The sequence below is a fragment of the Eschrichtius robustus genome, chromosome 12, assembly GCF_028021215.1.
Source record: "Eschrichtius robustus isolate mEscRob2 chromosome 12, mEscRob2.pri, whole genome shotgun sequence".
Classification (NCBI taxonomy): Eukaryota; Metazoa; Chordata; class Mammalia; order Artiodactyla; family Eschrichtiidae; genus Eschrichtius; species Eschrichtius robustus.
In genome coordinates, this window is record NC_090835.1 from 38,088,068 (window position 1) to 38,113,019 (window position 24,952).

General features: G+C 57.0%; 1 protein-coding gene across 4 annotated transcripts in view; it reads left to right on the forward strand.

Moving 5' to 3' along the window:
- CACNA2D2 (calcium voltage-gated channel auxiliary subunit alpha2delta 2) overlaps positions 1-24,952 on the forward strand; it is a 137,000-nt gene that overhangs the window by 93,121 nt on the left and 18,927 nt on the right. For all 4 annotated transcript variants that reach the window (XM_068557437.1, XM_068557439.1, XM_068557438.1 and 1 more), the window contains exons 4-6: positions 12,979-13,038; positions 20,924-20,968; positions 24,414-24,555. In XM_068557437.1, the coding sequence (XP_068413538.1) occupies positions 12,979-13,038; positions 20,924-20,968; positions 24,414-24,555 (247 nt within the window). The remainder of the gene's footprint in view (positions 1-12,978; positions 13,039-20,923; positions 20,969-24,413; positions 24,556-24,952) is intronic.

Here is a 24,952-nt window from a genome sequence, read left to right on the forward strand (position 1 = left end):
GCCGTGAGGGCTTCCTTCCTGAGACACCCAGTTATAAGCACCAGTGTCCAGGCCAGATTTGGTTGGTTGATTTATGAGGTCTCTGATCACTGAATCATTTGTTTACAGGTTCCCTAGCCTTCCAATGATGCTGGAGGGTGATGGGCAGAGAAAGGTAAAGAGTGAGTAGTCTCTGCCCATTCATCAGACTTTCCTCAGGGATGCAGAGGTGATGGGGCAGGTGGTGGTGGTGGTGGTGATCACAAGGAGACGTCAGATGCTAGCGGAGGTACCACAGTGGAGTGATGGCCATACTAGTGACGGTTGTGGTGGTGGTGGAGGTGATGTTGATAGTGGAGTCAATGGTAGATGGTGATGGTAGTAGAAGTGACAGTAATGGTGTTGGTGACTGTGATGATGGGGATGAAGGTAGCGATGGTGGAGCTACTGGTGATGGTGGTGACGGTGATGGGAGTAACACTGCTGATTGGTGATGGGAGTACCACTGGGGATGACAATGGTAATGGTGATGGGAATAACTTTGGCAGTGATGATGGGAGTGGTGCCAGGGTGATAAGAATAATGTTGGCAATAGTGATAGGGGTCGCAGCGGTGGTGATGATGGAATAATGTTGGCAGTGGTGATGAGGAGTGTTGGCGGTAGTCATGGGAATGTTGATGGTGCTTAAGTGGGGATCAGTGGTGATGATGGAGGTAATGGTGATGGTAGTGCTGAGAGAAACACTCTGGTGGGGGCAGAGGTAATGGTGGTGGTGGTGATGGGGTTGATAGGGCTGTCAAGGCTTCCTGTGGAGTGTCTCTCGTGGGAGAGTCCACCAGGCAGCCCTGTCCCACATGTGGGCTGTGCCCTAGCTGGAGGCAGGACGCAGTGGGGCTTGCTTGATTCTCCTTTTCTTTTAACCTCCAGTGAGCACAGCCTTCTGGGTAATGAGATGCAAATTGACAGAAAAGACAATAAGCCAGCCTGCGGCCCGTAGGGCAGCTTTTAGAGTCAGGCTGATTGCCTCCGTGCCAATTTGCATGGCATTAGCTGTACACGCCTCCTCCAATGGGCTCGTGCATTTCATCAGAGGTCACCTGGATTGTTGCATTCAACAAGGGCTGGTGACCTGTGATCCAGACCAGGGCCAGGGGCAAGGCCACTCTGACCCTGACCTGGCAGAGCTCCAGGGTGCGGCACCAAGAAATCTGGGCCTGTGGGAAAGTCCAGTGGATGAGGGACTTCATGGTCAGCAAGGGATGACCATGGGTCTGGTTTGGCCAGCACCATGGTTCCATCTGGGTGTGTACTGCAAAGGTGACAAACAGGCCTCAGGCAAAAGGGAGGCCTGGCCCTGGCTTGGGATGCCTCAGTACAGGTCCAGGCTCTGCCCCTAACTGGCACCATCACCTGGGCAGTCCCTCCGGGCATTGGCTCCCCCACTGTGCAGTAGGGGCCCCAGCCTCATTGTCTCCACATTGAAGGTGATGATCATCAAGCCAGGCCCTGCCTATGGTGTGCTCAGCCACAGTTCTCCATGTCAAGGTCACACGTTGCAGCCCACTGAGAAGACCCATCCTGTCACTGTCACCATCACTTAAGGGCAATGCCTGGGATCATTCCTAGAGTGGGACCCATGGGGGCCTAGGCAGGGTGGGACCCAAGTGGTTGCCCAAACCCAGTCCTGCAGGCTGCCTGCCCATCCCTCCCACTCTGTCCAAGGTGCTGAAAACACTGGCCCAACTGCCCTGGGGTCCCTGCTGCAAGGTGAGCCAGGGGCCCCTTCCCTGCTGCCCTTGCTCTCTGGCCCCTGCAACCTCTCTGACCCAGTGCAACCCAAGACTTCACCCCATACGCTCCCCCAGGACAAATGACAGTGGGACCAGGGGCTCTTTCCCTCTGCCCTCCACCTCCAGCCCTGCCAGTGCCCCCTCAGGCACGTCACCGTGCCCCTCTGGGCCCGCCTCCCTCCTCACTGTCCCACTGCCTCTCCCCCCGAGGTTGGGCCTAATCAGAGCTAATCAGAAAATTATGAGCTGCCTGATTACTGATTAGATTCCTAATGTTAATAGAGTCGAGAAGGGCCCGCTCAGGCTGTGTTTTAGGAAAAAGTATAAAAATAACATCAAGGGAAGGGAGCATGGCAGCTGGGCAAGGGCTTGGGCTCTGCTGTCCTCACAGGCAGGGGCTCAGGCTCTGCTGTTCTAGTTGGTGGGGGGCACTCAGGCTCTCAGGTGGAAATACATTTCATAGCAGGAAGGCCTCCTAGCACCCTTAAATTCTGCCAGTGAAGTTGCCACCCCAGGCAGCTCTTCCTGCAGAAGCCTCTATCAAGTTCTGTGCTCAGGACAGTGAGACTGAATTGTAGTGGGAAGATAGGGAAGACCCTACTGATGGTATACCACATGAGAGCAGGGCCGTGTCTGTACTGCTCACGGACCTACTCATGCCTAACACAGGCCAGGCACACAGTAGGTGCTTAATAAACATTTGCTGACAGGGAAGAGGGAAGGTCACATCACAGCCTTCTCACTGGAACTACCACCCTCCCGTGGTGGGGTGTAGAGGCATCTGAGAAGGCTTCCTGGAGGATGATGTTGGAGCACATCAGGAGAACGCACTTGACTGGGGCCCGGGCAGGGGGTGCTGAACTCCCCAGGGACCCAACTCCTGGCTGACCTGGCCAGATGAGGGGCCCATATCCATCACCCCCTAGCCTCTTACTCCAGCAGGGCCCCTATGGCTTCTGCTTCAATACCACCTCATCACTGACTTGGCAGCAGCTGGGTGGGACTGGTAGATAACATTTTCATGAGGTCCAGAGTGGGGTCGGGGTCCCAGAGAGCAGACGTCAGCATTTCAGACCCCTGAGGCAACCCCTTGGCCCCTCTACATGGCGTGCCCAGTGTGACCCACACTTAGACTCAGCCTCACCCTGCCCTCACTTTTATCTCTGCACCACCTTGGATCCCTGTACTCTGTCAGTGCTGCTTCTGGCCTGGTCTATGAGTCTCCATCCCAGGGAAATCCAGGGCCTCCAAGACAGCAGGTCCCTAAGGGCACCTCCTGATCCACCCACCCACCCCACTGGCCATGGTAGAAGCCTGTGCCCAGCTCTGGGGCCACACCAATCCAAGAATCAAGTCCCTGCCCTCAAGAGACCACATCTGGGAGGGAGTCAGACACAACAGTGATGGAGACACCACAGGGGATTCTGGAAACCCAGCCTGGCAAGGGCACCAGGCTTCCTGGAAGAGGTAGATGGGCACTGGCTCCTAACGGATGAGGTGGAGCTGCCAGGGGAGGGGGCAGGAAGGGCAGTCCAGGTTCAGGGCACAGCACAAATAAGTGTAGGGAACCTCAGCATGGCAGGTGGGCAGAGTTCAAGGTCAGCGTGGTGGGGGTGACGAGTTTGGTGGGACCAGGCCACACAGGGCCCTGTAAAGGATGGCAACAGGAAAGGGAAGAGTGGTCAGGGCATCTAGGAAGCACTGGATGGGGACACAGGGGTCTGTGTGGGAGGCCTGAAGGTGTGAGGGCCTGGGGCAGATGAGCTCATGCCAGGCAGCTTGGGTAGGAGTCTGAAGTTGGGTTGGAGCAGGGGAGGAGGGTGTTCTGGAGAGGTCTGGTCTGGAAAGGAGAAAGGGGGCACAGGAATAGGGGGCTTTGGAGGGGAGCAGCTTCTAAGGGGTGACCTTAGGGAAGTGACAGCCCAGCTTGGGTGGGGTTGGTTGAGTAGGACACTGAAATGGGCCCTTGGTCCCTTCCTGGGGCAGGGCAGGGCTGGGCTGAAGGCCAGGCCAGGGTGCTGGGGGTTAGTGGACAAAGGCGGTGCTGAGGAGAGGGACAGTCAATTGGCATGAGCTTCAGAGGGGAAGAGGTCAAGCCAAGGTCAGAAGGCCCAAGAGAGAAGCTAAGGTTAAGGGGAGCAGTCAGTAGGTCCCTGGGGTGAAGCTGAGGAGAGGGAAGGGGCAACCCACGCCCTGGGACTGTATCTCCAATTTCCCGGGTGAGTCTACATCCTGTCTTCTGTCCATACCTTATTCACATCTCCACAGCCCTGGGAGGGCCGGGTGGACTTCTGGTCCCTATTATGGACTTGAGAAGCTGAGGTCCAGAGAGAAGAGGTCAGTGCTTCCCAAAGTACATGCTGGGCCAATCACCAAGCCCTAGGAGCTCGGGCCTCCCAAGTGGCAGGGGCATTGTCACACTCAGGCACACACACACCCATGCCCACACATGTGTGTCTCTAGAACGTGGCCTGATGAGGGGAAAGGACGTATTCCGTGGTACACTTAGACAAATGACGTGTTGCCCTGCTCCTCTATCTCGAGAGTGGCCAACAGCCCTGGGCCTGATACCTTCACGTGATGCTCTCTGTGTGTTTTTTAAAAGGGTGAAAGAAACTTTGGTGAACTAACAAAACTGGCACATTTATGAGAAATTTCACCTGGTTCACCAGGGACTGGTTCACTGTGGAGATGTGCAGGTTTCATGCTGGGAACTGAGGAGGTGCCCGCTGGATTGGTGGCTTCTGACCCTGAGGGACTGTGCTGAGCAGGGCAGTGCCTTGGAAGGAGTTCCAGCAGCCTTGGAGTCAACATGGCCCAGCCCTTGGCTTGGGCTCCTCAAGGCCAAGGTGCCTCCATATGGCAGGGCTCCGGGGCCACAGCCCAAACACGGACCTGATGCGGTACGTGGACTTACTGGCTTATCTCTCATCAAGGAACCTCTCAAAGGTGCCCAGTGGGGGACCTAGGAGCAGCAGAAGTGACCCGGCAGGGCAGAACCCCAAGAGCCGGGACTGTCCTGCTGCCCTCAACATGAGGCCGTGCATGGCCACATGCATCCCCTCCTGAAGCAGCCTGATGCCAGAGTTGAAATCTCCTGAGAGTGGACTTCATCTGTGGTTCCTGACAACTGCTGTGTAAATTCAGGCTGGCCCCTGCGAATCTTCTGCCCAGCCTCCAGAGCCCCTTCCCTCACCCCTTGCCCTGTTCACGCGTTTTTGTATTGACCATGGTTCCCATTGAAAGCTAAAGTGTCCACTGAAGCCAGTGGAATTTCTGTCATCATCTGAGTGTGGCTTCACCTCCTTTCCTTCCTGGGAAGGAGCATCTCGGAGCACATGGCTTTCCTTTTCCTGATGTGAAAATGTCCACTTTGGGGTTACATACCGGTAATAGGACAGAGTGGTTTTTTAAATGTCCTCCCATGGCAAAATATAAGCTAGCAACTGTCCTTGGGTGAGCAGAATGATCCTGTCTGGTCTGAAATTCAAGCCTCTGGACACCAGGTTCCCCAGCTGCATCTCCATCTTCATCACAAGCCACCCCTCACTTCTTCGTATTTTTCCTGGGAAATTAAAACACAGGCTGCCCCTTGCAGGCGGGGACCGAGGGGGCACAGGAATCGATAACCAAGGCCAAGGTGCCCACAGGGAGTGAGCAAGCCCAGGCCCGGGGCTGGAGAGATGGGTGCCTCTTCCAGAGGGGAACAACTCGAATGAGTTTTTCCCTGTTACATGTATTCTGACCTTTTTTTTTTTAAGAAAAAATTCCATTTTACTAATTTTTTTATCAACTCGTGGAGAACACGTGTGGCTGGTGAGGGAAAAGGTCAGGGAGCCTGTCGCTGCCAACAACAGCGTGGGCCTCACGTGATGGCTCCCCCCTCCACCAGGCGCCCTTTGCAGCTAGGAGTGTTTGTTGTTTTCCCTGCAGTTTCAGTTGCTAGAATTTTGGTCTGGGTTTTGGGTGTTTGTTTGTTTGTTTTTCATCTGTTCCAGTGGTTGTTTCATTTTTAAGCTGGAAGCACGGTTAATACAGAAAGCGTGGGTCAGATGTGTTGTGGGACAGGAACCAGGTGTGTCTGGTGTGGATGGATGCAGGAAGGGGGTGAAAGAAGGGACCTTGGAGAGAAGGGGTGGAGAAGGCGGGAGGGCTCACCAGAAGGCTGAGTGCTGGTGCTGCCCAGGAGGTGCCAGTGTCGGCAGCACATTTGACAGGAAGGCAAAGCCACCAACCTCTTCATCACCTGCCATGCGTAAGTTATGGGTCCTGTCAGCCTGCTCTGCCCACACTGGTGTACTTCTCTTCACCCCTCAGAACCCAGCAAAATGGGGATCAGGACAGGACCGCCTTCAGAAGGTTGTGGTGAGTGAGGTTGTGCCCATAAATCTCTGAGCAGTCAGAGTCATCAGGATACCCATCGCTCACATAGCAGGCACTGTCTGCCCACACATGCGCCTTCCCCAGGCACAAGTTGTGCAAGAACAGGGCCAAGTTAGGATTCTCCTGGTCCCTGACTATGGGTGTACCTGCTTGAAGAAGGCAGTAGACAGACAAACAAACACCCATTCAGGCTGAGGTGGCAGGAAGAATGGACCCACAGGGCCAGGACTCCTCACTTGCCTGTGCATCTTGCCCTATTGTCAGCCCTGGGGCTCCAGTGCCCTCCTTGCTGAACTGCATCTTGCTTCATTATTATGCAGATACTTTGATTATGCAGATATGTTTTTTAGACAGTTTTAAATATGTATTATATTATTTACTCATTAGACCATAACAGCTCTGAAAATTGGAAATCTGCATTTAGTATCTATCAGTACACAATACAGAGTTAATACAGGGCCCACAGGTGAGGAGGGAAGCAGGGTGGCAGTGGCGGCAGTGCTGTGCTGGGCAGGGGCTTCTGGGCGCCCTGGTGCTTACCCCTTCCCAGGGTCTGGGTCCAGTGACACCAAGGATTGGGGGGATGGGCTCAGAGCAGCATCTGAGAGTCCAGTTACTGATCCCCTCTCCTGGGGAAAGGGCAAAGGAACCACTCTGGGAAGCAGGTAAGGAACACCTGAGCCCAACCAGCCACGCCCCACCTGGCCAGACCTGATCCTTCCCTGGGACATTCGGCATCCAACACTGCTGGTAGACCTACTGATGCCCCCTCCACCACTTCCTCACCAGGGGCCTGGGGCAGTGGCACTAATGCTCAGTCCCCTTACAGAACGGGGAACAAAAGAATCCACCTCTCAGGTGTCTTGCTAGGGGTGGGGTGGGGAGGGTGAGGAAGAGGTACAGTCTTCCACCTGCCGTTGGATTAACTGCACCAGTCAGCTCAGGGTAATTACAGGGGCAGTGTCTGGTATCATCCTGTCATCATTGCCTTCTTTGCAACCCTCTGGCAGTGTTCTTGGGGCACCTACTTGGTGCTGGGACTTTACTCTGGGCTTGCTGCCCCCAACCTCTACCTCAGAGCCCCCATCACAGCTTCTGCCAGGCTCAGCCCCCATTGGCACATATCTCAATATCCTGTGCCCCATGGGTTCAGGGCCTTTTATCCTAAGCCTCTCCTAACCTCTTGGAAGAGAAAGTAGCTATAACCAATTAAGACCAAAAAACTCATTCAATCTTTCCCTCTGGGCTGCACAAAACAAATCCTGTTTGATGGGCAGTTACTCCCCAGACCCTTTCAGGCTAAGTGGGGGGGGAGGGGCTCCAGGTGAGGGGGATGAGGGGAGGAGGCCAAGGAGAAGTGGGGTCACCAACCTGGGGGGAGGAGTGGGACCTCAAAGAGGATTGAGTGGAGAAGCCTGAGGGCTCCAACCCGCCAGGCCCAAGCCCCGCTCCTCCAGGGGCGCCTTATCCTCCAGGTGTTGGCCTCTGAGGGGCAGCCACCATGGCCTCAGGTCCCTTATCTTAGGTCATGGTCTATCTCAGCTCCAGAGCAATTGAGAGACTTTGAACTTAGTGAAATTCAAAGGTGTCTGTAGAGGGGGCTGCTCCCCCAGGGGAGCTTTGTCCACAGCCCAGTCCTCCTCTTTCTTGCCCTTTCCCGTAAGAACAGTTTCCGGAGCTGAGGGAAATTGATTGTTAAGTGAAACTCTCTGATAATTGCCTCTGAAATACCCGCTGTTATCGTAATTGACTTAGCCGTGAGCAGCCCTGCTCAGCAGTCCCACCACAGTTCCCTCCAACGCCTTGGCCATGATGGCGACATCGCAGGCCAGGCAAGCCACCATCAGCAACTTCGTAGTAGCATCACCTTCATAGGCAGCCCTCATCCTCCAGGATGTGATGAAGAAAAAGAGTCTCAGAGAGGTTAAACCACCCACCCAGGGTCACACAGCTGACCAGGCAGGTCCAGACTCAAGCCTTTACCCAGGTTCAGAGACATTCTGACTTTGATTTATCAGATGTTCATTGTGTACCTACTACGTGCCAGGGACCAGGTTACTGTAAACTTGACAGCTGCCGGATACAGTGCCCAACAAGCTCAGCTCAAGGGGAAAAGCAGAGGGTTCTCTAAGTTCCATGATGGGGAGAGATGGGAGCCTGGCATGGGTCAGGGAGTGGTTAGGAGGAGAATGGGGTCGAAGCTAACGCCTCAAGGGTGAGGGAGTGAAACAGGCTGGAGGAGTCTGGGCAGGAGTGCACAAGGAGGGAGCAGAATGTGCAGGGGCCTGGTAGCAGGAGAGCCAGAGACTGCAGGTGGCTCTGAGAGCAGAGCCCAGAGCCCGAGCAGGGAGCTGGTCCCAGGGAACAGGTATTCAGGGTCAGGGATGGGAACAGAGCACATCTTCCCCAGACAGGCAGGAGCCCTGAGATGAAGCGAGCCATGTTCCCACCGCGGCCTCTGCCCTGCTGGGAGTCTTTGTAGGTTCTCCCTTTACTTCTGGATCTTAGTGTCCTTCCCCATCCTGTCTCCCCCAGGCCATCAGGAGGACTTGGGGGAAGGTGGGAGGGAAGCGCAAGGAGGATGAACCTCGGGGCAGGGCAGAGGCAGAGGCAGGGCTGTGAGCAGTCTCCCAGCCAGCCCCGAGCAGGCCTGACTGTTGTGGGCTCTGCGAAGACAGGAGCACAAGTCTGAGTGCCTGGCAGAGGGGAGGGGAGCCCATGGACAGGACAAGGGCAAAAGGAGGCTTCCAGAAGAGGTGACAGTCTGATAGGACTGACTGAGATGATGGGGAGCACATCCCAAGCAGAAAGAGTGGATGACAGGAAGGCCCAGAGGTGGGCAAGAGGCTTGTGTGCTTAGAGCCAGCAAGTGAAACGCCAGGGGACTGGGCTTTATGGGCAGCTACTGGCAGTTGGAGCAAGGGGGCTGCCAAGAACCTAACTACCCTCTGCGTGGGTAAGGTTACTACTTCTAATTTATAGGCAGGAAATTGAGAGCTGGAGGGGGAAGCTGGGGTCTGAACCCAAGGCTCCAGGGTCCAAGCTCTGATCCCCACCTGGGGCCCCTCGTGCGTGCCATGTGTATTCCCGTCCTCTGCCCTCTCACCCACAGGCCTGAGGGACCACGTGCAGCCACAGCCTGCCCCATCCATCCCCCGTTCAGCTGCCTCAGCCCTTCCTCCCGCACCACCAGGCCTGTGGATTTAGCAGTTTCCACACGTCCGGTGCCCGGGGACGGACTGATTGATCTGTAACACTGAAAAAATAATAATGGCTTGATCATTACTGAGGATTAAAAGTAATCCTTTCGCTGTGGCTATTGCAACTCCGTTATTCACGAGTCAGCAGGCTGACCCGGGCCTTTGAGCCCGTGGGACTCCATGAGTTCAAGGAGGCTGGGGGCTGGGGCCCTCCCTCCCTGGTCTCCCTCACCTTGGCCACTAGGCTAGCGAGCCTGAGGGGCCATCAGCCCCCGTGTTCCTGAGGCCTGTGAATCCCAGGGTCAGACCTAAGTCCTGAAAGGTGAAGGAGCCGGCATCCGCTGGCCAGCGGGGGAGGTAGGGGCTGGAGAGGACAGCTCCTCAAGGCCATGGCCCAGTTTGGAGACTTCAGCTAGTGTCAGTTTGGTGTTTGCAACCCTATCAACCGTGTGGCTTTTCTGTGGCAAGGGACCTGATCCAGTTGTTCCCACATGTGTCCCAGCCTCAGCGTCCATGAAGTGGCAATGGCTCCAGGCCCACTCTGAGAAGGGTCTGGGGTCCCTGGGAAGGTGATGGGCCACTGGGCAAGGAAAAGGGGTATGCAGTGACTGCCTGAGGCTCACCCCTCAAGATGCAGCCCCAGGGGATGTTCCCTGGGCTCCCACACTCCATTCCAGGCCTGGTGCCGAGCTCGCATGGTCAGTGCTCTGTTAACAGGAGTGACAAGTGTTGTTAACCATGTGTGTCACACAGTAACGTCCTCTGCAGTAGGGCACTGCCAGCTTGTGAATCAGGATCCATCAGGGGGTCGGGCTCGGGTGGGGGTGTTTATGCTTTAGGCTGAGAGGAGGACCCAGGATGGAAAGGGAGGGGCAGGAGTTGGGCACAGGGGGGCTCCTGGGGCCTTAAGAAAGCTTTGCCTTTTCTATGCAGAGCCATAGGGAGCTGCCAAAGGTTTAGGGGTTTGGGGAGGAGGGGGATGGCCATGTGCTCAGATCCACATTCTGAAGGCTCCAGCTGCTGTGTGGAGAAGGATGACGAAGAGCAAGAGAGGACGCAGGAGCCTGGGCTGGGGATGATCAGTAAGGTGGTGTGAATAGCGTTAAGGGTGGGATGTAGGGGCAGTGGTCACAGGGTGGAGGGGCTCATTCTAAGAGGGGGTGTTGTAAACTCCGGTGGGCCTAAGGGTTACCCCAGAAAGGTATCCAGGAGCTCAGGAGGGGCCAGGATTGGAGGCAAGACCTGGGAGCCATCTGGGAGAAGAGAGGCCTATGGTTCCTGAAGCTGGATTATGGGGGTGGGGGTGGGGGTGGGGGTGGGGGCCCCACCGGGGTGGGGGTGGGGGCCCCACCCAAGCAGTCACTGCAGTAACAGGTGGGCAGAGGACAAAACCTGCAAAAAAGACAGGTGGGGGTGGCAGGAGGGTCTCAGCAATGTGAAGTGAGGAGTTTGACTTTCCCACCCTGCCCCCAGGTCCCCCAGCCTCATAGCCTTCCCAGCATTCAGTGCTGGGAAGCATTCAGTGCTTTTGCCTTGAGGAGGAGGGGGAGCCAGGCCCAGCGGGAGTAGGGATAGCTCTGGACAGCCCTTCTGACAGCCAGAGGTGGCATCCTGCCCAGCGAGTGGAGGCTGCGGATCTACAGGGAGTCCCACCAGGCCCCCACCACACTGTTCCATGCTAGAAGGGAGGAAGAGCTGGTCTCCCATTTCCCCCAATGGGCAGCTGCCAGGCTTTATTTTAGAATCTCCCCTCTTGGGCCCACAAGCCATCAGGCCTGGACTGATGGATGGGAGTGTTTGTCTTGAATACCAAGGGGGCAGGGCCCTCTGAGTAGGGGCTGGAGGCCAGAAGGCAGGACCCTACTGCTCCACTCATGGGGTCAAATAGGGCGGGGAGTTGGGGACCAGAGCCCCTTCCACACCAAGAGCTACTCTATTCCTCCCTGGGCATGGTGGGCCCTGTGGAGCATACCTTTGGACCTTGGTCATGGGCTGGGCAAGGCAAATTCAGTGGTGAGGGCCCCAGCCCAACCCAGAGCCCCTCTGTGACCTTAGGCAGGCTGCTCACCATCTCTGTGCCGGGTACCCTCATCTGAGGAGGACACGGCAAGCACGTTGTGAATGGTGACAGGTACACATGATGTGTCGCTGGCCTGGGGGAGGGCTTGGATGCAGTAGATGATCAGTTCAGGGTGACAGTCATCATTATGATGAACAGGACTTCACTGCACTCAGCTCTGCAGGAGGCCCTAGAGGGCCAGGCTCAGTCCTGTCCTCAGGAGCCTCAAGACTTCCTAAAGGGGGACTTCCCTGGTGGAGCAGTGGTTAAGAATCCGCCTGCCAATGCAGGGGACAAGGGTTTGAGCCCTGGTCCGGGAAGATCCCACATTCTGCGGAGCAACTAAGCCCGTGCACCGCAACTACTGAGCCCGTGCTCTAGAGCCCTCAAGCCACAACTACTGAGCCTGCGTGTCACAACTACTGAAGCCCTCGCATCTAGAGCCTGTGCTCCGCAACAAGAGAAGCCACCACGATGAGAAGCCCACGCACTGCAACAAAGAGTAGCCCCCGCTCGCCGCAACTAGAGAAAGCCCGCATGCAGCAACGAAGACCCAATGCAGCCAAAAATAAATATTAATTAATTAATTAATTTTTAATAAAAGACTTCCTAAAGGGACAGGATCCATGGAGGCACAAAGTAAGACTCTCTGGGTCAGGATTCCGGCCCAAAGGGTAGCGAGTTTCCAGCACCTCCTCCAGGAAGCCTTCCCTGACCTCCCAAGTTCCCACAATGCTGAGCTTCCCAGAAGCACCTCAGCTACTCCTGCCCTAGTTGTTCTGCCTGGTTATGTGTCTGTTTTCTCCTCTGAACTGTGGGAGGGCAGGGCTGGCTCTGCCGTATCTCCACACATCAGCACAGTCTGGCACTAGGTGTATTGGGTAACAAGGTGTGGGATGGACAGACACAGCTGTGCTCACAGGCACAGAGGCCTCAGTGGAGGAGGCCACAGGAACCAGCACCAAAGGATGGACCAGGCTTGTGCGGACAAAAGGCTTAGAGAGCCCTGCTGGGAGGGGGCTCAGGAAGCCAGGACAGGGACAGTGGGGACAGGCCTGGGTAGGCAGAGGTGGGCTGTGGGCACCTCCTTCTGGGCCCTGAGCAAGCTGGGGGCAAAGGTGCATCAGTGAGGCACTCTGTCACTTGTGGCATTTCATCTTTGGCTGGGGAAGGCCTTCCTCTTGACGCTGGGGTGACACTGGTTTGTAGCTAGTAGAGAGTGTCAGTGGGCTTGGCTCCAGGGCCTGGGTCTTAATATGCCTCAGGGGTCCCCCTGCCTTCCTGTGGGCAGGAAATGTGGCTGAGCTGAAGTCCAGGGAGTCCCGTGGAGATGCCACTCAGGTCTGTGCAGGCTTCACCTTCCCTGTGGGAGCCCGATGTGGATGGGGGAAGGGCCCACACAGCAAGCTGGAGAATGTCTGGGGCCAAGGAATCTCTGGGAGTCTGGCACGATATCCAGGGAGTCCCTGAGCCAGCCTGGCCCCAGGGACTGCTGGGGATGGAAAAGGCTTTGGGCTGGGCACAGACCTTCCTCAGTCTCTGACCTCCCTGTGCTCTGTTCCTCAGAGATTGGCTGATGCTGCAGAGAACTTCCAGAAAGCCCACCGCTGGCAGGACAACATCAAGGTAAGAACTGCAGTGCCCTCCCCAGCCCCTAGGCCCTGCCCACCTGCAGCAAGTGTGGATGTGCATGCAGGGGAGGAGGGAGAGGGAGGCTGCCCAGACCCACTGGAAGGGCACCAAGGGCTCTGTGGGGTGGAGCCGGGAACCTTTGCCCAATGTTCAGCAAACATTTGAGGCTCCCCCCTTTTTTTTTTTTAATTTATTTATTTATTTATTTATTTTTGGCTGTGTTGGGTCTTCATTTCTGTGCAAGGGCTTTCTCTAGTTGCGGCGAGCGGGGGCCACTCTTCATCGCGGTGCGCGGGCCTCTCACTATTGCGGCCTCTCTTGTTGCGGAGCACAGGCTCCAGACGCGCAGGCTCAGTAGTTGTGGCTCACGGGCCCAGCTGCTCCGCGGCATGTGGGATCTTGCCAGACCAGGGCTCGAACCCGTGTCCCCTGCATTGGCAGGCAGATTCTCAACCACTGCGCCACCAGGGAAGCCCTGAGGCTCCCCTTGGTGCTGGGACACAGGGTGCAGATATGAACCTCTCATTCCACTCCCAGCTCCCAGAGGAGCTATGGAGTCCCCCATGAACAGATAGGCTGCTCTGAAGTGATGCTCCCCAAAGTTGGCGTCCCCTTGGTGGTTAAGGAGGTGCACAGGCTCCTTGGACAGCCCCTGGGGCAGAGAGGCCTCTTGACTCCAGGACTTCCCAGGCTTTAATACACTGACCTGGAAGAGATGCTGGGGGAAAGGGACCCTATCCCCTTCCCAGACTTCCCCGAGCAGCAGCCTGTCTTCCAGAAGGCTGCCAGGCTGGGATCGGGGACCAGGCTGTCACAGCCACTAAATCCTCTCCTTCCGCCAGCAAAGCTCAGAAGGGGCTCAGGTGCGGAGCAAGTGGAGGCGTGAGAAGCTGGGAGCAGGACTCTTTTTGAGGACAGAAGGGCCCAGAATGTGGAGGAGGGAAGGAAAGCCTCATTGACCCCCAGCCTCACACCCAGGTGGCTCACATATTCAGGCAGCTTGTGTTTGATTTGGACAAGACTGGACACACCTGCACCTTTCCTGTCAGAGGATAACAGTAAACCAGAAGAGAGACTGAGGCAGCGTTCCTCCCAGACTCAGGAAACCCCCGATGCCAAGGATGACGGAACCCTCGGGGACCAGACCAGTTGGCAGGGCTCGCTGTGTCCTCCACAGCCGCTCAGGCATGTGGGCCACGCCTCCCAGTGGTCTCTGTGCTAAATGCAGGGAGAGGCACCAAGAGCTGGCCCCTAGGACCCAGGGGCCAATAAGGGGGAGGGGGTAGGCCTTGACTCACTCCAGCTCTGAGCCTGGCACCTCTAGGAGGCGGGAGGGATTATTATCCCTACTTAACTGATGAGAACCCTGAGGCACAGAGTGGTTAGACCTACCTGAGGTCACCTGTTGGGGGCAGAGTCTCACAGCTGGGCCGTCAGGTGCCAGGGGGTGCATGCCCCCTAAACCTGTTCCTTCTCCCCAGTCCCCATCCCCCCAGGCCACCCTGAGCGCACACCATAGCACTCTTCCTTTGCTGCCTGGTGGGTGCTGGGTGCTGCCCTCAGGGAGCTCACATGGGGTTGTGAGTAACAGATGTTTGTTTACCGTGAACACATTAACGAACTAATGACTCCCTGGACAGATCCTCCCTCCCTGGGAGCTGGGGGCTGGGCTTTTTCTCGCTCCCCACTCCAGCACTACAAACCTGGGCCACTGTGCCTCCTGAGCCTCTTGATAAGAAATACACACAGCAGCCTCCATTTGCACTCCCTGGCCACTTGAATGTGCCCCCACCTGCAGATAAGCTCACCCTGGCGACTCCCTGCAACGCCCAGCCTGAGCCTGCGCTCGAGGCCCCAGGATCTGGCTGTCCCTGCCTCTCTCGTCAACCTGCCTCCTCCCTCCCCTCCCCCTGTGCTCCAGCCACACCGAACACCTCACTCCAGACCCATTCTTGATCTCTCCACCCAGAATGCCTTCCGTTCCTCCTTTTGAAAGCCCAGCTTGTCTTGCCTCTTCCCAGTGAGGCTGCTTCTGCTCCCCAGCCCATCAGCCCCTCCACCTTCTGGGCATCCAGAACCCTTGGCTCCTGCTCTGTCCCTTCTTTTGTTTCTGACATACCTGCTTGCTCCCCTCCCCACCCAGGACAGACAAGCAGAGCAGGCACAGGAGAGGGAATGAAGGAATCAGGAAATAAGGGAATGAAAGCCCTCGGCCTGGCTTTCTCTCCCTCCCAGTGTAGGCCCCAAACAGGAAGACGAAGAGGCTGCCTCGGCCCCAAACCTGTTTTTTCTTCCTGATTCTGCAGAAAGCCCAGGATTTCCAAGGATCATCCTATTGGACCCCTGACCCCTGATTTTCAGCTACTCCAAGACAGAAACGGCTTATTGCAGGCCAGAGTGGGCACCACAGGGGCCTAGCGGGAAGGAAGGCCCAGGTCTCAGGGTGTCCAGGGGATGCTGAGACGGTGCTACTTGAGGACCCACTCCCTGCACACTGGGTCCCTGCGGGACCCAGCAAGGGCTCACCCCTCTCTGGGCTTCAGTTTCCCCATTTGGCAAATGACCAGGTGGTGTTGGGGGCTATCTGTCAGCTCAGGTGTGATGTGTGAAAGGGTCGGTCCACACATCAGGCCATGTAGGTGCAAGTTGGTGATGGTATGGGTGCATCTCTGGCCACACCAGCCCATAGGCTCTGGGTGCGTCTGTCCTAAGGCAGGAGAGGGCTCTGCTGACCCCATCCCCCTGGCTTGACCTGAGATGCCCCCAGCTATGGGTGTGACCACAGGGCCAGCTGGGCCCAGCCTTGTTTGCCTGATGCTCGTTGCCCACCCCCACCAGTCCATTAGTCTACCTGTTTGTCTGTCCCACAGGTATCTTGGGCAGGGTGGAGCTGTAGGCGTCCCCTCCTTTCCAGCTGCAAGGTCAGGGCCCTTCTCTTCCCCAGGAGCGCTGAGCTGCCCAGCTGCCGGGCTAAAAGGCATCAGTGCTAATGATGGGCCCATTAGCTGACTTGCCAGCCAGCCCTGCCTGGGCTGCCAGGGAGAGCTGCCAGGGTGCAGACTGTCCATGCCAGGGGGGATATGGGGACTTCAGGCTGCAGAAAGGATGGTGTTTTGTCCCTTGAAGGCATACCACCCACCCTTGAAACTATGTCCTTCCCAGCAACGTTCAGGAGGTGACCAATAAGGAGTCATGTTCCTTCCCAGCATTCAGGAGCACACCCAGTGGCAAACTCAGGCCCTTTACACAAGCCAGGCCTTCTTAGGAATGCCCTTACCTCCTTCAGAAGGGCAACACCTTCCACTCCAGTTAACTCCCTAGAGCTCCTCTTTCTGGCCACAACTCTAGGATTAGCCCCCACTGCCCACAGCACCCACCTTTGGTGCCCCATCACAGATGGTTCCCAGTGCAGGCTCCCCCAGGCCAGTGGCCCAGTGGGCTCATCTGTCTGCCCCATCTGGCTCCTCTTGGCCAGAAGCAGTTGAGCCTGACTCAGTGCTGCCCATCACCTGTCCATGTGCCCAGCCAGGTGCCCTGTGGACAGAGTGACCAGGGCCTCAGTCTTCTTACCTCTGAGGTGGGGAGGATGGCAGTCAGCAGTTCTGGGCACAGAGGAAACCCTTGACCCATGGGGCCAGACTGGAATCCACTGCATGATCAGTAGGGTGTGGCCCTGCCTGTGTCAATAGCACACAGTAGGTTTGCATGCAGACCTCTGAGAAACGGGCAATGGTATACACACATACACACAAACATACATACACACACACACACAATCACACCATTGACACCAGCCCAGGGACTTGGGGGATCCTGGAGTCTGCAAGGTCAAGAGAGACAAGAGAGTGAGGGGAAAATATCTGGATGTGAAGCCATGCTCCTCTCCCTAGTCCCAGGTCATGACCTCACACTCCTTGCCATGGCAAGGGTAGGGAACCTGTAGCCACAGCCCTGGCTGCAGCCCTTGGTCACCACGGCCCTTGTTAGCAGGCAGCACCTCCCATGGCCGCTGTAGACAGGCAGCACGTGCTTTGGTGCCCATAACACTTAGGGTGGATGAAGATGGCCCGCCTGCCGGACACTGTGCCTGGTGCCAGCACCTCACTGTGCCAGTATTATCTGCTATCTAGACGGCCACCAAGGAGGAACTGGGCCAGGGCATGGGTCGGGGAGGCAGGAGAGGCCATTGGTTCCAGGGCCTCAGTGCCAGCCCCAGAGCCTGCAGGAGACAAAGCGCTGCCCTGGGAGTCTAACAGGAGACATAGCTCTGCCTGGGAACCTAAAGAGAAGGCTGCGAAGGCTGGGCCAGGCCAAGGAGCCGGCTGGACAGGACAGGTGGCTCCCCCGGCCTGAGGTCTGCCCCAGCCACAGGGCCTGCTGCCTGCCTCTCTGCCAAGCCAGTGACAGACGGCTCTCTCAGAAAACCGTCCTCTTGGCTGAGCTGAGCTGGCAGTGAGCCAGGGCAGGAAGGCCAAGCGTCCTCACTGGTGCAGCCGGGTAGCTGCCTGGGTCCTGCACAGGGGCCTGGTGAGCAAGCAGCAAGCAGTCAGGTCTGACCAAGCCACAGCAGCCGCCTTCCATGGCACCAAACGTAGATGCCAACTGCTATTCCCCATGCTCACCCCACTCTCACTTCCTCACCCTGCTGCCCACCTGCCAGCATCCCTCATGCTCTCTCTTGGGCTCAGCTCCAGCTAAGGAGACTGTGTGTGTCATCTATACAAGGGCCGTGTGGGCCCCCTAGCCCCACTCCTCATGTGTCGTGTATGCACAGAAAACCACTTTGGAGGGAGGCATGTGTGTGAGTTCAGAGGGGGTGATTCCCCCCACTCCCTGCCCAGTTTGTGCAAAATGGCCCCTAAAATACCACGTAATGGAGGGGGTGTCAGAGGTGTGTACCCTGGACATTAAGGACACACGTTTCACCCCAACCAGAGGGTTTCTTCCACATTCAGACCCCTCCCGGGCCTGTGAAGTTACAAGCTTAAGGGGGCCACTCATGGGTTGGGTTGGCCCGAACCCCTGGAGAGGCCTCACTCCCTGTCCTCCTAGCATCATCATTCTGATTTTACAAGTGGAAAATCAAAACCCTGAGGTAAAGCCTTACTGAGGCTGAAGGGTTTAACAGGCACCCTTGCCTCATCGGTGAGATGGAGGTGACCTCCAGGAGTCCTCATGGGGCCACAGGGACTTGTGAGGCTTCAGCCTCGGTCTTCACTCACTGCTCAGAATCCCAGAGCTCACATGTTCAGGTCAGGATTTGAGGCCAGGACCCTTTGCCAAGTCCCCTGCACATAATCGCTAGGTGGTACCACCTCCTTGTTGTGTCCCAGAGACAGGGCACTAGTGGTGGACACTGGGCACCTGCAGCCCAAAGCAGACACAGAGGCCTTTCCAGGGACCCTCCTACCAGACCCTAATGGTCCCATCCTGCCCTGTCCCCAGCTCCACATCATATCAAACATAGCGACCACAGCTGGGTTTACACTGTACTTTCACACATGTGACCTTGCCCGCCACCATCCATAGCTAATGCCACTCTCTACCAAGGAAGGGACATGGGCCCTCTCAAGATGGGAGAGGTAGGGAGGAGTCCTGCCCACGTGTATCTGAGCCCCTGGGGCACCAAGACTGCATACAGATTCCTGAGCCTCACCTGCAGTCTGAAGGGGGGGCTAGAATCCTTCTGTATGATACATTCCCCCTGTGTCACTGATGCCATCAACATCTCATCCTCCACTGAGTCCATGAAACAGCAGGACAAAGAGACAAAGGGAGCCATTGGAGTAGCTGGAGGGGTGGCCCAAGTGAATGCCAGGTGCCCCAGGGACAGCCCAGGTCAGGCAGGACCCAGGCATGGTCTGTGAGGGGAGCCCAGAGGAGGGTCACCGTGAAGGTCACTCTGGAGGCCTAGAGCCACCGACCCCCACCCATCACCCATGCCCTTTCCCGCCCTTGCAGAAGGTTTGCCTAAAAAGTTGGTGAGTGAAGCCCTATGTTCTAATCTGCAGTCCTCCCACTGTGCCTGCCTATTTTCATTACAGAGGGAAAGAGCATCAGAGCCGTGTTTATAACCCCCTTTTAGATAACAAATCACATTTTCTTTTCGCCAGCGACTGTGTTGAATTGATATTTTTTTCCCCTTGGTTTAATAGGTTTGTGTGTTCAGGAATGATCTTCATCAACTGAAACTCCTTATTGTGTTTGATGTAATGTCAGCTTTCATTACGCGCTTGGGTCAGAGCTGGGCCCAGGGAAAGGCTGAGCACCCTGGAGCCTGGGCCCTGGCCCTCACCCCCACCCCGGGCCCACCTGAGCTCCAGTCTCTCTGGACTGGTGGTTGGGCAGGTGTGGGAGGGGTTGGAGATGAGTCGAGAAGGCAGAATGGAGCCAGGGTGCAACACCTTTTTTATCCCTGCCTTAGCTTCCTCACCTGTATAATGGGGTCATAGGGCTGTTGAGAGAACCCTGTACTGCAGTGTGTGTGAGGCCTAGCTAGACACAGCAGATACTTCACAGGACTGAAACTTCGGTCTTTCAGTCATCAGGAGGTGTGGTCTTGCCCAGGCATGGCGCCAGGCCTATAGTCAATGCTCCAGAATGCTTGGACTATACCTATAGGTCCAGCCAGTGGCCTGCACCCCCCAGACCTCTGGTGGGAGAGAACCCGTGACTGTTCCCCACAACTAGCCCTGGTACCAACCACCTCAAACCATGGCCTCAGACCCAGCACCTGGACAGTCACCAAGGCTAAGTCCCTCCCTCCATGAGGAGCCTGAGCTCAGAGAGGGAACAGTGCAGCCCTGCGGTCACACAGCACATGGGGCCCAGCCAGGCCCAGGCAAGGGGTGACCCACCATGGAGTAAGTGCTGGCTCTGTGCTTGCTGTTTTACAGCCAGACCCTTGGGAGCACACTTGGTCATTACCCCCATTTACAGACCACAAAGAAACAGGCTCCCAGTGAACAAGGGGCTGCCAGGGCCATGCTGCAGGTTTTTGCTGTGCAAAACAGGGCTGAGGAGCACCAGGGGAGGGTGACTCGGACAGTGGCCCTATCTTGTGTCCTGGCCTTAGGGCCTATCAAGGCAGGGGTGGGGTGGCCCCTCCTGAGCGGGTGGCACCTGATGGCACCAGATTTACCTTCTGGCAGCCGCTGTCAGCCATGCTCAGTTCTGATTAAAGATCATTAAACATGAAATTAGCCCGTTTGTGTTACGGGTCCCTGGGGTGGCCGGTGATTATGATGTGCAGATGGCTGAGAACCCAGGCGGCGGGCAGGCGGGCGAGGCCAGGACGCACGGTGCTAGCAAAGGCAGGCAAGGGCTGGGAGGCAGGCACGGGGGCCGGGCTTTGTTTTCTCCCGCTCCTGTTGTGTAAACCCCCTTGCATTTCACAACAAATCACAGATAATTAATAAGTACATGCTCGTAATGAGCAGGCTTTTTAATAGAAGAAATTGGAAGATGCGGTGTCGAGTCATTATTTCACTCTTTCCCAGACTCGGCTCTATTTTTCCATCTTCCTCAATTCCCCCTTGGTACTGCCTCAGCCAGAGTCTCTGCAGATAGGCTGGCTCTAACCCTACCTCCCAGCAGGGATGCAGTGCAGAGACCCTGATCCTAGAGTCAGGGAGCCCCGGGGGTACCGACCCGGGGTACCACATCCTCCTGGTGCCTGTGAGAGCTCCTGAGGACAGTCTGGCTGGGGTGTGGGTGGGGCATCCAGCCTGACTCATCCAGCCCTCCCTGGATGGCACCTCTGGATGGGTAAGGGAGCAGTCTCTGCCCCAGAGGAATCTGAGGAATCCAGGCCTTAGAGCTGGGGGTCCTGGCCGCACCTCAGGAGACCATGAGTGTTGAGGCGTCTCTTCCCCACCAGGAGGAAGACATCGTGTACTATGACGCCAAGGCCGACGCTGAGCTGGTAAGTGCCCCCACCCATGCTGGCAGGGATGGGGAGCTGCCAGAGCCACACCCCCCTCTCTGGGACCTCATGGCCTTGGCTGTAAAATGAGTGTTAGGACTCAGCACTCTTCAGCATTCTGAGCTTGGCCTTGCAGAGTTGTGGCTGCACAGGTCCCCGCCCTACACCACCCACAATTCCCTAGAGGCCCTGACCCCTCCAGGGCTGTGTCTCTGTGGCACCAAGGGGCACAGCTTCACTGTACAGTGTGGGGCGGGCCCAGCCCCATCCCTGGGCAGGGTGGTGAGGCTCTTGGACCTCCTCCCCTAGGTCAGTTCAGGTGCTAGCATCGGGAGGACAGAGGGCTGCTGAGTGCTGCGAGAGTAGGGGAGAGAGGGAGCAGGTGGGGAGGGCTTCCTGGAGGTAGGCAGGCGGGGCCGGGATGCAGGTGTGTTTCAGGTGAGTGCAGGTACCCTTCCCTGTGGTGAGGGGAAAGTGGCTTCCGTGTGCTGACCACCCCACAGCCTGGCCCCACGATCAGTGTTGGCCCTGGGCATCAGTCTCGCCCCAGCTGTAGAGGCAGCCCAGTCCCTGTGCCTGTTCTTCAGATGAAGGAGAGGGCTCTGACTCATCAGGGGTCACCACCCCGCAAGTGGTGGTGCTGGGACTGACTGGAGAACCCAGAGCTACACTGCTCTTCTGCCTCACTGACTGGTTCACGTCTGCTTGGGCGGCCCTGTGACAGAGAGAAGTCCCCGTCACCAGAGGACTCCCATGAAAGTGTGACCATTTGGGGTGTGAGGGGGTCTACAGAGGAGACAAGAGTGTCTGAGGGTGCAGGGCACATGGAACAGACTGTTTTGGTGAACCTGTCAAGGCCCAAATTCATCTGCCTGCTTTTGAGGCAAAAGTAGTTGAACCCGGTTATTTCCTCTGTAAACAGAGGTGTCACACTCAGTCTCTGGGGCCCCACCTGTGCTGGCTGGTGCAGAAGACCCAACAGCTAGACTCCCACTCCTGGGCCTATTGGCCTGGGGGGTTGCCTGGGGCGAGCAGGAGGTATCCAATGGCACCAAGAGGTGGGCAGGCAGGAAGGGATTCCTGCAGAGGGTCTGTGGTGCCAGGCTGGCCTTGGTGAGCCTTCAGGAGGGCAGGCAGGCAGGGCCGCAGAGAAGGAGGGGTGGGTGGGCTAAAGCAGGTGTGCTTCCCCCTTGGCTGAGCCTCCGTGGCTCCCAGAGAAGTTGCTAAAATTAAAGCTGGAATCTGAAATTCAAATGAAGAACAAACCTTTAATTAGACCCTGAATCTAATTCCTTACCCCCCTCAGCAGCGGGCTGTAATTTTAGCAATCAGTGCATTAAATATAAACCAGGAGACTGCAGTTGCCCACCGTACAAAGCCCCTGGGCGTCGGGGTGACACTGAGGGGTCTCCTTGGCCAGTCTGGTGCCCGGCCCCCTCCCTGGACTCCCTGCTCCCAGCCCCCAACCTCTGGCTCTAAATCACTGACTCCCTGCCCCCAGCCCCTTGGACATCTGCTGGGGGGCTAGGGACAGCACAGGGAGGGAGATTCACCCCAGGTGGGGCTGGGCCAGGGTCAGTTAGGCCAAAATCCCAGCCCTCCCAGCCCCGGTATAAATATCAGCACGCACACATTCCCCAACTCTCCTGCCTGTTATGTTGTTTTGTTTTTTTAATCTTTGCCAGAGGTACAGTTAGAGATCTTTCTAGACCATTTACTTTTAAATTACCAGCCAGAAGGTGGGAGTAGGGGGGAAAGAAGGAAGGAAAAAGTTCGCCAGCTGATAGCTTATCAGAACAGAATCCAAATGTCACATTAGTTGGGAAAGTTGGGAGATTAAATTTTCCAGCGCCCTTCATATGCCGCTGACATTTCGGGGGCTTTCTTCTCCCGCACTTCCCCCTCCTCCCAGCAGAACATGAGTGGCTCATACCTCAGAGGCGGCCGGCTCCCTGCTCTGGCCTCCATGTTCAGCAGCTGCCTGCCCCGCTTTATCCAGCATCCAGGAGCTTCTGAGGGTCCTCTTAGGGTGTGCCGAGGTGGGCAGAGGGGTGGCACACTGGGTGAGGGGCAATGGCAGGGCAGTAGATGGCTTGGATTTTGCTGTTACAAAATCCAATCTTTAAGAGATGAAAAGGTTGTTTGCTGCAGGCCCTCCAGCCAGCTGCACCCACCATCCAGGCAGTAATTCATTCCCCAGGCCTGAGGGTGCACCCAGAGCACTCCCTGGGTGGGGAGAGCACAGCTGGCTGGGTGGGGAGGCACGATCACCCTTTCCCCAGACAGACAGCCTGGCGGCAGGAACACGAGGGGTGTGCCCAGGACCCAGTGAGCAGTGGGGTCGGCCGTCACGTGAGATCCACTGGGGAGAGGAAATGAGCTGAGCCTGGTGCTGAAGGTGGTCACAGGGGCGTTGAGGGGCAGTGAGGGAACATGTGGCTGGTTCAGCTGCTTACACTCCCTCCTCCCAGGGCACAAAGACCCCCAGCTCTGCGCCTACCTCGCCTGGCTCTCCATCTCTCCTTGCCTTCCCATCTGGCTTTTCTCTCTCTGTCTTCCCCTTCACTCTCTACCTCCATCTTCCCTTCCCCCTTGCACACCTGCACCCGTGCCTGCCCACCCCCCACTTAGGCTGCGTCATCAACACTATAGTCGCAGACCCACTCCTGCCCGCCTGTGGTGGTGGGCGGGGGCGCACGGCGCATGCCCAGCCTGCCTGGCCGAGAGATGCTGTAATTGGCACCTGTCAGACGGCTGCGACTCATTTTAGAAAGTCAACGGGGGCCTTTATAGTCCTGCTGCTAGCAGGCACCACAGACCCTCCTTCTGGAGGTTACCAGGTATCAGTGCTAGCCCCTACCCTAGTCCAGCTCTCCCCAGGACTCCCCACTCTCCAGCTCAGCCCCTAGAGCCACCCTGCTGCAGGGGTTGGTGCCCCTCCCCCAGATGAGGCTAGGGACCTCTCCCTGGTGCCAAAGGAACTCCATGCAGGGGATAGGTGGGGCCAAGTTGAGGTGTGTATGTTGCAAAGCTCCTGGGATGGAGTGCTGAGGCCGCCCTGTGATTACACAAGGCAAGTCCATATGAGCAGGGGGTCTGCAGCCCACTCCTTCTCTCTAGCTCTAAGATTTGCCTCCTTTGCTGATAATTGTTTTTCAAGGATGTGAGGAAGGGTTTGGTTTGGTCTTGGCTCTGGAATTTGGGTTTAGCAAATGTGGGGATGGTGGGTGGGGCAGGTGGGTGTCACGGGCCTCCCAGGCAAGGGGTCCATACCCCATGTCTCTCTGTCCCTGTGTCTCTCTATCTCTCTGTCTCTGCAGTAGTCTCTGATTCTGAGATGCCCCTATCTCCTAGATTCTGGCCCCCCTGCCTGCAGTTCTATCCAACCCCACTCCACCATTTCCCAGCCCTGACACTGCCATGGTTGGGGGGTCCCTTTCCACAGGACGACCCTGAGAGTGAGGATGTGGAAAGGGGGTCCAAGGCCAGCACCCTACGGCTGGACTTCATTGAGGACTCAAACTTCAAGAACAAGGTCAACTATTCATACACGGCTGTGCAGATCCCCACGGACATCTACAAAGGCTGTGAGTGTGCAGAGTGATCGGGAGCAGCCCTCCCCACCCACCATGGGGGCTAGGCCCGCTGCCTGGGCACCGCCAGGTCCCAGGTGCCCATCCACCTTCAGCCCCCTACACCCAAGGTCACACATGCTCACCTCTCAGACCCGCCCACACGCAGGCATCAAGCCACTCTCAGGCACAGCCTTACGCTAACTCTCAGCAAGACACAAAACACCGAGCCTCTCACCCCTATGCATGCACGGTCTCCTGCCCATGTGTATACACGTGCTCACACAAATGCATGCACACAACTCTTCCCCCGACGTGCTGGGCCAAGTCCCCACCTGTCCCCAGAGCAGCTCCTCCCTACCCTCTCCCATTCCCTGGCCCCATGCAGGAAGGGTTGAGGGGCTACCACATC